Genomic DNA, 11,103 nt, shown 5'->3' with positions numbered 1-11,103 from the left:
AAGTCCAGCTTTGGCAACTTTTAGAGACCCTGTCTTAAAGAAAAAAAAAAAAAAAACAAAAATAACATGGTAAAAAAAAATCTTTATGCACAGATAAGATTTTAAGGGCTTAAAAAGTGTTTCAGTGGAGACATTTGCCTCAATGTCATAAGGGAAGAATTTGGGGTTCATCTCCCACTAGTGCTTGAGTAGCATCACGTAGTATTCATAAGGTACCACTAATGATGTATCATAAATACTCTCCCCTCTTACCAGTGCTTTTTGGAATACCCAGCATGTACCAGGTCCCATGCTGAGTCCGAGTTTCAACAATGAATTCAAACTGTCCTTAATACTAGTGTATATCAGCGCACTGGGGACGGGAAACAGGTGCAGCAAAAACCGTAAAACTTTCTTACAGCTGGGAGATGAGTGCCTGAGGGCTTATCGCACAGTTTCTTTATTTTTTGGTATGCTTGATAATTTTCCTAACAAAGTTAAACACAAACAAGACTGTCCTGTCTCTCAAACGAGAGCGCGAGAGAGCTAGACTTGATAAGATGCATGTGTCAGGAGGACAACTGGTGCTCCCAAGTTACTCCCAGAACGTTAGAAGTCCCTGCGGCAGGCGGGAAAGTCCATCAGGAAGTGCCTAGGGGCGGCGGGGCGGCGGGGCGGGGGCGGGGAGGTAACTGTGGTCTAGAAGTACTCGCTCAGAGGCAGTGAGAAAGCCCCAAATGGCAGGCCTGCCTCACCTCAGAGCCGGTTTGGAGGTATTGCCTCATTCACCTCGTCCTCTTTCCTTCCCCTGCGCTTGAAGTCAGGAGAGGTAACTCTACATTCAGATCCAACCAATGCCTCCTGAGCACCTGTGTGCCAGGCTTCGGGGTAGATTCTGCATGCATCATTCAAAGAACTGGGAACCAGGAGTCCAGGAGATACCTCAAGCTGTGGGGACCTTGACACAATCAGGCGAGGGCAGGTTGGACACCCAGTGCTTCCAACTCCAAGTGGGGGTGGACAGGTCAGAAACTTGAGACCAGGCAGTGGTGGGCTAGCTTTGGGGCTTTGGACTAGTCCTGGAACCTCCCGGAGCTGACTCAGTTTCTTCCTGCATAAGGAGGCTACCGTAAAGCCTTGTACGTAGGAAGCAGACTCGACTGTCAAGATCGTGACACCAGGCGAAGGCCCCATAAATGGCAGCCATCATTCCTGGCCGAGTGCGGGCGCATCCTCCCGGGCGGCCCTCCCGCGGGGTCCCTCAGGACAGGCCGGGCCCGCCTCGGCGGCTCTGGACTCGCAGTGCTGGCGGCAGGTGGCCCGGCATCCCGGTGCCTACGCCCGGGAGCAAGCGAGGAGCGCGGGCGGGCTGGGTGACCGTCTCCCCTGGAGGATCGCCGCCTCCCACTCCATCCCCGCGCCCGGCGCAGGTGAGGTTTCCGGTCCAGGCCACGGAGACGGCGGCCTCGGGAGAGGTCGCAGCGGAGGGCGCAGCGCGGGGCCCGCAGGGGTCCCCAGGGCGCCTGCTCCCTCGCCCCGCTTCACCCCACGGCCAGCTCGGGCGCCAGGGCCGGCGGGCTGCGCGCTCTGCGGCTGCGAAAACCCGGAGAGGCGGATTGGAGCGCCCGCCGCGCTCGCAGCCAACTCCTCCGCGGTCCGGCCGCCGAGCTGGGCATGCTCAGTGCGGCCGCCGCGCCGCCGTCCGCCAACTCGGAAGCTCGCGCTCCCGGGCCGTGGGGGCGAGAACGCCGGCGGCGAGCCGGCGTCGCTCGCCGCCCCCGTCAGTGGCAAACTTCGCGGCGTCCCCGGAGCCGGTCCGGGCGAGACCGACCTCTCCCCAGTAAAACCAAACCGTTTCCCCTTCCCGCCCCGAACCGCGGGGGCTGCGGCCGCTGGAGTGCGCCCGCCGCGGCGGCCCCGGCCCGCTAGCCGGGGACCAACAGGTAAACTGTTGGGGTGGGGGCGGGGAGGCGCTGCGGCCCGGAGGGCGGCGCGCTGGACCGGCCCGATCGCGCCGCGACGCCTGCGGGCTGGCCGTCCCCGTCCGCGCCCCCAGCCATCCCCCTCGGCCCGCTTCCCCGGCCGCTGGAGGGGCAGCAAAGGGTTAAGCCGGCCCCGCGCCACCGCGAGCACGGCCCCCTCTAGCCGCCGCGGCAGCCGCGACCGCCGGCAGTGCTCCTTGGCGCCTGCGGGGAGCCGCCGAGGGGACCCGAGCCGCGGATGCGCCACCGGAGCCTGGCGGGCGTCTAGGAGGCACCGGCTGCTGCCTCCCGCCCGCATCCCTGCCTCCCCCGCCCCCAGGCCTCCCTCCCTTCCGCACCGCCGGGTCTGCGCCCAGGTGGCGGGGTCTGCGGGGCGCGTGGCGGCGGGGAAGGGTCCCTGGCCAGGAGGAGGGGCGGGGGCGGGCCGATCCGCAGCCTCTCCGCGGGGGAGGAGGGCCACCCTCGCCTTGGGCGAGCACTTGAGCCACCCGCCTAGGCGCCAAGAAAAGTTTTTTTCCCCCTCCGTGCCCCTCCCCCACCTCCATCCTGTGCCCTGATGGGGTGGGTTTGGGTCCATTGGTGAAAAAAGTCACACGTTCTCATCAGCTGCTCCTCCCCCTGGGGACAGGGTGGGGGGTGACGGGAGGCAGACGCCGCGGAGGACCCTGGCCGACCTCCAGCCTCGCCGCCGCCCCCGGGCGGTGCGTCCCGCGGCTCCAGCGCAGCCGGTGCCCGCCGGAGGCTGCCCCCATCAGTGCGTGCCTGCGTGCCGGGCAGCGGCAGCATCCAACCTGCTTTATTCCTGCCTGCAGCGCCACAGCGAGCGAGCGGGCGAGCGAGGCGGGGAGAGGGAGTCTGTCTGCAAAGTGCTGCTCCCTGGTGCTCAGAGGCGGCTGCTCCAGCTCCGACTCTCATTCATTTCGCCGGTTAACATGAGAGATCATGGCCGCCTTCGGGCTTCTCAGCTATGAGCAGAGACCGCTGAAGCGCCCCCGGCTCGGGCCGCCCGATGTCTACCCGCAGGACCCCAAGCAGAAGGAGGTAAGGGCGCCGGCGGCCTCCGCAGCTGCCGGGGCCGCGCTCTGCAGCGCTGACCCGGGGCCAAGTTGGCCCAGCGGCCATCGCCGGCGCTGCGGGGGAAGGGTCGGAGGGGTGGATCGGAGGCGGGGGCCGGGCTGGTGGGCTTGGGGACCCCTGGCGACGAAGACCGGGCGGCTGTCGTTCCCCGCGCTCCACTGGGCGCTCGCTCCCGGGCGCCGGGTCGCTTCCCGGTTATCGGGCCTGGCACTGCGCTGCCGGGCGCTTGGGCTTCTTCCCTGCCGAAACCCTCCTGCTCTCTTTCCTCCGCTTCTGTCTGGTTTATTTTCCTCTCCGCCGCTTTGGTAAATCATGGTAAACTTTTTGAAAAATGTTGGAATGCAGTGCATCCGACACCGAGGTCTTGCGTTGTGCGCCAGCGGAGCAGGGACGGATGGGGGAGGGACCCTTTGCAAATTTTCCAGTTTGGAAAGGAAGTCGTTTTTGTAGAGGTGACAAGTATATTTATTTCTCTGAATATACCTCTGTACCCCTTTTCCCCTTAAAAAATCAGTATGAAGGAGAAACACTGATTTTTGTCCCTAGGGCTATTGGCTTAATTGCTGGAGGCTGTTTTGTATATGTAAAAGCAGGCTAGTTATCTTGGAAGGGAATCAGTCCCTGGGTTGCTTATTTCTTTGAATGAAATTAATTGGAGAAACCTTGACTCTTCCACCAGGTACACTAGTTTCAATGACTAGGGTAACCATGGCATTTTGTAGCTATGTGTATGTTTGTCAGGAGTTAACAAGTAATTATGTAACAACTCTCCGGTTATAATAATGATCACCCTTGGCTACACAATTTGCCCAGGGACTTGCCTTTTTTTTTTTTTTTTTCCTTTCTTTTCTTTTTTATTTTATTTTTTTTTTAAATCACCTGCTACCCAGCTCTGCTTTCAGAGTTTGCCAGCTGCAGCCCACCCAGCTTCTGTTTTCTACAGCTAAACGCAAAGTGACCTGCATTAGAACCTATCTTTCAGTGAATCTAAAAACCCTCCATTAAAAGTTTATGGGCCCACTGATTTCACAGAGAGGGCTTTGTACATCAGGCAAGGAGGGGTTTGTGAAACTTGTTTTGATAAATGTACCTATTTCACTAATAGAGGCAGGGGCAGTGCTAGGCCTGGCTGAACTCTGCTAACAGCGATGTATCTGAGAAATGACCCTCTGAAGGGAGTTTCTGCTCCTGAGCACATCACTTGAGCTGGGGGAGGCATCTGCGGGAGCTGGGAAGGTTTCACAGGTGGTTCCCAGCAGAGGCTTAACCGAAGACAAGAGTTTGATGAGATTTTGCAGGTTTATTCCCCGCCCACAACTTCACCCTGCAACCTTGACTCAGAAGGAAGTTAATTAAAGGACTGGAAAGAATAGAGGATATGGTGAAGGACCAAGTGTCAAGAAAGGTAACTTAAAGATGACTGGCAGGAGCTTCGTCAGAGGTTGGTGTGGACCACAGCGTCCATTGGTCCTTCACTTTGTGATGCCTGGCCACATCTTGGCAGAGGTCAGGGCCACTGACGGCAGCACCCCAGTAATGGGGCAGCAGCCTAGAGTGTCATGTGGGCTTATTTATCATTTATTTTTAAGGACAACATTCATTTCAGGATTGGGGCCTCTGTGATTCTGAAAAGAATAAGTTTGAATTTCAGGATTCATTTTTGTGGCATTCTAAAACTAAAAGTGACATTAAATCTATTTTTTTTTTTTTTTGGTGCTGAGGGATTTGAACCCAGGGCTTCATGCATGTCAGGCAAGTACTTTACCACTGAGCCCAGCCCTAAAGGCTATTTTTAATACGTTTCTTTTAAAAAGTGAAACTTAACTGATTTAAGCAAGGTGTGGAGAATGAGTTGAGATGCATGACCAATCCCGCTTTTGCGTCAGAACCAGTACTGCCTTAAGGAGGGTTTACGTAAACTGCGTTCTGATGTCACTCCCGCTCTCCAAGGCAACAAGTATCTTCTCTTTCTTGAGCAGAAAGAGTTTTATGTGGCATCGAATCTGATGTGTGGCTGTTCTTGGGGGTTGGAGAGCGGTTTCCTTACTTCAGCTGTTCTGGGGTTCCTCCCGATCCTTGTACCACTGTATTTTATTTGAATGTTTCCTTTACATCAACTTTTTTCTTTTTTTGGTGCTGGGAATTGAACCCAGGGGCGCTTAACCATCGAGCCACATCCCCAGCACATTTTACTTTTTTAAACTTTTTGAGACAGGGTCTAAGTTGCTGAGACTGGCTTTGAACTTGCGATCTTCCTGCCTCAGCCTCCCAAGTCCCTGGGATTACAGAGTGTGCCACCGTGCCCGACCCCCTTACATTAACTTTTAAGAAATCATTTTGTGCTTCCTAGGAGGTAATAGAATGATTTCCCAAATTTGTTGCACTGTGTATATGTAAAATTTATATCAATCACATATACATATTTTTGATTTATAGCTGTTATACACATAAAATAGTAATTATGCAGTGTTCAAATCAGCATAACTGTTAGGACTTTGGGAAGTCCGTCTTTGCCTCTCAAACTGTACTGCTGTCCATCAGAGACACTGGAGCCCTTGTGGTGGGAATGTGGCCTTAGAGAGGAAGTGCAGGCTTCGAGTTGGGCAGCTGGGGACTTGGGTTCTGGGTCAGCATCTTGGCAGTTGGAAGGGTCCCGTAACTTCCCCTTTATAAGTCAGTCTGACTGTGCTCTTCAGACACCTGTGAACACTTGTGGAATGTCTCTCTTATGTTTGTGTGAGAAAGCCCTCATCCCAGTAGAAGCTGCCGTTTGAAGCTGCTTGGCACGACTGCCGTTGTTGTTAGGCGTGGCTGTAGTGCTGTGGAGATGGCTCCCCGCGGGTGGGACAGGACCTTCCTGAGGACCCTGTAGGTTCTGGTTCCGAAGCGGCCCAGGGAGGAGCAGGAGCTTACTTGCAGGGCTCATTGCTTACCTTCCCTCAGGGCTTGCCGTGTCGTCCCACAGGACTGTGTGATTCTTGGCCCTGTGGAAACAAACTGGCCCTGAGCCTTTTACACAGGGCATCCAGAAAGTGGGGGTCATTCTTGGTTCCTCCTTGTCCCTTGTGTCTTATCCATATGTCAGCATCGTATGTCCATCAGTGGGATCTGATTTCAAGTATAGGTCCCGCCTCTCTGTCCTCCCCAGCTTCACCCACGTGCCTGACTCCCTTTCTGGCCTCGAGCCCACTTTTCTGTGTCCTGGGGCACTTGCATGTACTGGTCCGTCTGTCCTCTTGGACACCTGGCCTGCTGCCTCAACCTGTGATCAAGAAGGCTGGTTCTGGGCCGTGCCGCTGGGCTGAGCCTGGGCTCTCTTCACATGCCCCTGGCATACCTTGGCACTCTTCTTTTGTGGTGTGGGAATTGGACCCACGGCCTTCTGCGTGCTAGGCAGGTGCTCTGCCACGGAACCAGCCCAGTCCCTCCTGTTTTCACCTGCCTGGTTCCCCCTGGACCCCAGCTGCCTTCCTTGGGGGGTGGGGACGAGAATGCTGCTGAGTCCTGGCTGCTGGAGGCTGCCGTGGATCGCTCAAGAGAACTGCGTGGAGCCAGCAGATTTGGCACTAGCGGGTTTGCCCTCGTGAACGCCCCTCAGGCTGGCCCGTCCCTGTCATCACCCATGTCTCAGCCTGGTGACCCGCTCAGGCCTTGCTGGCATATAATTTGTAATGATATATTTGCATCTTGCCATTGCCCCCTGATGGGGCCGCTTCCTGAGGACAGGGATGAGGCACCCAGCACAGAGGGCAGTTAGTTCCTGGAGTGGCAAGCACCTATATTTTTGTTGGAATACAGGGATGAATGTGGGATGAATGAATGTGGAAGGCAATCTGGTGACCGAGAGGTGCTAGAAAAAGTCTTGGTAAAGGTAAAAGTACCCTCTGTGTCTACTGGAGGTGACATTTCATCTGATACAGGAAGAAGAGGAGTGCTACCGTGGGGCAGAAGAGGGCTAGCAGTTGGATCCTAAATGTGTCCAGGAAATTAAATGGGTTAGAAGACTGAGTTGGGGCAGTGGAGGGGTTCCTGCGTCGGGAGCCCAGGGTGGTTCTGGGAGAAGGGCCTGGTGCAGAGCAGTGTGCCGGAGAGGAGCCCCAGCCTCAGGCATAGCCCCTCTGCCGCTGGTCTGGAGTGCGGCTCAGTGGCCCAGCCTTTGACTCAGCACTTGCCTGTCCCAGGGTGTGATGCTCAGCATCGCAAAAGTCGACCCCACCCAAGCCCCCAGATAGCTGGTTCTCTGGGAGTCGTGGGTCTGAGGGCGGCCCTGGAGTTTTCATTTCTAGCAAGAGTCCATGTGATCTGCTGCTGTGGCTGGTTTAGAGCCTGCTTTGAGAACCTCGATCTCCAGAGCAGGCACTCTGCAGGCTGGGGGCATGCCAGCGTGGGGCTGGATCAGGCACCTGTGAGGCCCGGGGTGCCAGCTCAGCCTGGGCCGGTGTGCTTTTCTTAGGAGTTGTGCCGTCTCAGCCCAGATCTGAGGGAAGCAGTGAGGAAGCCCAGGCCCGTGTCTGCGCTGCTGCTGGAGGCACACCGGGCTTGGGCCTGCCGCCCTCTGCTCTGCCCTGCATCCACCGGCAGCCAGGCTGCACGGCTTTGAGCTCTGCTCCCTGCTGGCCACCTTCGGTCGGATCCTCACCTGCTCCTATTTGTGCCCACTCCATGGGATTGCTGGGAAGGTCCAGTGAGCGGCTGTGTGCAGAGTGTGGGACGTGGCGGCACACCGACTGTGCTGGGCACAGGCCGGCTTCTGTTGCTGCACCCAGGGCCTCCTGCTGTACATCCATGGTCCCTGCTCCCTCCTGGCAGCCTCTCCTTGCAGGCACCAGGTTTGGTTCAGAAGCCCCCCTCGCCTCTCTGCAGCAGCGTTGCCGTCCTGGTTCTTAGCTCAGAGCCTTTCCCACGGAGGGGACGAGAGGCCCGCAAGCCCCTGCCCTCAGGCAGCTTCCCTTCCTGAGAGGAAGGCAGGCCTTGGAGAGGAGCGTAAGCATCCCACCTGTCACGTTTTGGAATGACAAGCTCTGTAGGACATGTCAGCACTGGGTAATGACCGGTGAGGGTGCACAGATGGACCTAACTGCCCCAGTGCTTGCTTTATTTTGGTGACTCCTGTTGGTTTTGTTATTAGCACACAAACTCCTAGAACACAGACTTATTTTAGAGACAGCTGGGAGGTGGAAGAGGGAGGTAAAAATATGCTTCCTTATAAGGGGGAGATATTGATAAAGTTGGCTGGGAAGCCAGGACAGGTTGACCAGTTGCCTGGGAGACCACAGGACAGTGCCCCACCCCGAAGGAATCAACTGGCCCCAGGGCCTGCTGCAGGCCTTCCTGAATGCCAGTGTTCCGGGGATGGACGTTTTTGTCGCACTCCTGCCTCAGGTGCCTTAGGACAGAAGGGTAGGATGCCTGGGTCAGAGGGCCAGTTCTGCAGCTGCCCCCGGAGGTGTTGCTGTATCACTCTGGGGTTGGGCTGGAGGGGCTTTCCTGGTCACTTCTCAGGGCCTGCAACACCTGCCCAGAATGGCCAAGGGTGCTGGTTTATGTAGAGTGCGCGCCTCTCTTCTGCCCAGACCTGCTGGGTTCCAGGGAAGGCGCTCGGGCATCTGCGTGTAAATGGCCTGTCCAGGTGGGTGCTGAGCACAGCGTGAGAACCCTGCTGCAGCCAAGTCCCTGCCCGTAGGGGGACTCGTGGGTGGGTTGCCCCTCTTCCTGCGTGCTGCCCCATTTGTGTGAGGACCTTGTAGACGACACGCTGCATGAGTCTTGCTCCCTCTTGGTATGGACGACGCAGAGGAGCTCAGCTGCTTAACCCCTTCAGAGTCGTTCTGATAAGCATGGGCCCCAGCCGAGGTTGGTCTCCAAGCTGGGAGTGGCCCGTGGCAGAGGAGAGGTCCACGCCCGGGTAATGGCACAGGCACAGGGCCCCCTCCAGGTGCGCTTGGCTACGTCCAGGTCTGGAGAGCAGGTCTGCTTTGTCCCCAAGCCCTTGTTTGAACCTGTCAGGGCCTTGGGGTTTGTTTGGAGCCTGGTTCTCAGCTGGGCTCTTTGGGGATTCCTGTAGTGCTGTTAATGTGGGTGTAGCCTGTTTCCTTTAGCTGGGTGGTGTTTCTCTGGGGGGACACCTGGGAGATGGAGTGAGTCCTTTAGGGAGTCAGGACCACAGAGCGAGTCAGGCGTGCAGGTTGGCGCTGGGTCACTAGGTAGGAGAGGATGTGAAGGAAGAGTCCTAGGCTTTCTCGAGCCAGTTAGTGGTGTCACCCCAGCTGTGCGCAGGCCAGCACACAGTCCAGGCCCTGTAGAGTGTGGCGTAAGTGGCCTGGGAACCACAGAGCTGTGCAGAGGTTCTGCTGCAGGACCCCACTGTGAGGCGGAGCGGCCCCAAGGCAGGACTGGAAGGTGGGCTTGCTGGGGCCGAGCAGCTGGGCAGAGCGTCTCCCTGGGTGTGCTGGGCGAGGCCTGTGGAGGCAGCCTTGGGGGAACGGAGGAGGCCTTTCTCCTCACAGCCCTCCCAGGAGTGGTCTGGCAGAGCTGGGCTTCCCATTCTCTAGCGGCTTCTGAAGCTGGTGATGGTGGTTGGGATTGTTGGTTCAAGATGCTCTTCCTTTTTCTCTCTCTTGGAAGATTTACATAATAAGGAAGGAAAACATGTCAGTAGGTCATGAAGTAGCATGATTGCTCCTTGAAACACCTATGTTCGTCTTACCTGGAGGGATCGGCAGTCACTTGTAGACAGGTGCTGCCTCTGGGGTGCTTTTCACTGTGACAGCAGAATGAAGGTTGGGTCGCATGTAGATTAAGGTCATTTTCATTTCCTAAATTTTGAGAAAATGATATCTATTTCCTGTAGTTTCAGAAGCTGGGGAATCTAGGATCGAGGTCTGGCATCTGCTCAGAGCCTTCCTGCTGCATCACTGGTGCACGAGGGGTGGGCAGGCTTGGCTCCTCCTGAGGTAGCACATGGGCCTTTACTGAGCAAGCCCTCAAGACCTGGTCACCTCCTGAAGGCCCCACCTGTCTACACTCTGAACTCTGGGGATTTGCGCAGATTCAGCACTGGGGCACGGGATTAGGAACGACTTTTATTTCCTCATGCTGATCTGCATTCCAGGCTGTGCCCATAAACTTGCAGTGCACATTTGTCCTTGGAGAAGTGACCTACAGCACAGTGGTTGCTTCATCCCGATTGGGTTTGCAGGAATGGGTCTTTGTTGTTGTCTTTCTTCTTTCCTTTTTTGTTTTGTGATCTCTCAGTGTTGTGCCCTGGAGGCTGACCTTGAGCTCCGAGGTCAAGGGAGCCGCCCTCCCCAGCCTTCCAGAACCGTCACTTGCCCTGCCTGCTCCCGAGTCCATGATTACTGCTGCTCCAAGCCGCGAGAGCCCCTGTGGCTGTCCGGTAGGCAGAAGGGTCTCATGGGTGGACACTGCACTTGTGCCCCTGGGATGCTGCCGGGTGTGTAGGGCTGGGACGGTTAAGCAGCTGGGAGAATGATACTGGGTCATGTAGAGTGTTTTAAATTCCACGGAGTCCTGTAAACTGAAATTTTCATCAAGCAGCAGACATGAACACTGCGGTGGGCCGGGCGGGCTTGTTCCTGCTGTTAGGAGCCGGCAGCTCCAAATCCTCCACAGTGGGAGTTCAGTGCCTACTCCAAGGAAGCGGGCAGGTGCTGCAGATATGTTTTCATTTCATGTTTTCTTTTTTTTTTTTTAGTAGTGGGGATTGCACCCAGGGGTACTTTACCACCGGCTACAGCTCTTTAGATTTTAATTTTTAAAAAAATTTATTTTTAGTTGTTAATGGATCTTTATTTTACTTGTTTATATGCGGTGCTGAGGATCGAACCCAGTGCCTCACTTGTGCTCTACCACTGAGCCACATCCCAGCCCTAGTTTTTAGTTTCGAGACAGGGTCTTGCCAGGTTGCCCAGGCTGGCCTCACTTGTGATCCTCCCACGCCAGCCTCCCGAGCTGAGGGGATCACAGGTGTGCCTCTGGGTCAGCGTCTCTCTGCTAACATTTGCCAGCACAGTGGACGCAGTGTATGCGGACCCTTTGCAGCCAA

General features: G+C 56.4%; 1 protein-coding gene across 16 annotated transcripts in view; it reads left to right on the top strand.

Annotated features, from left to right (window-relative positions):
- Positions 1 to 1,653: 1,653 nt before the first annotated feature.
- Positions 1,654 to 11,103, top strand: part of MED12L (mediator complex subunit 12L) — a 250,273-nt gene continuing 240,823 nt past the window's right edge. For 6 of the 16 annotated variants that reach the window (XM_079100926.1, XM_079100919.1, XM_079100922.1 and 3 more), the window contains exons 1-2: positions 1,655 to 1,922; positions 2,774 to 3,002. In XM_079100926.1, coding sequence (XP_078957052.1) covers positions 2,904 to 3,002 — 99 coding nt within the window. In that variant the 5' untranslated portion in view covers positions 1,655 to 1,922; positions 2,774 to 2,903. Of the gene's footprint in view, positions 1,923 to 2,051; positions 3,003 to 11,103 lie in introns of those variants that run through there. The other 10 variants (XM_079100923.1, XM_079100931.1, XM_079100921.1 and 7 more) reach the window with 4 other exon arrangements.

Source organism: Sciurus vulgaris (genome assembly GCF_902686455.1).
Source record: "Sciurus vulgaris genome assembly, chromosome: 10".
NCBI lineage: Eukaryota > Metazoa > Chordata > Mammalia > Rodentia > Sciuridae > Sciurus > Sciurus vulgaris.
Note: the sequence above shows the minus strand (reverse complement) of the source record. Positions and strands in the feature narration are given on the sequence as shown.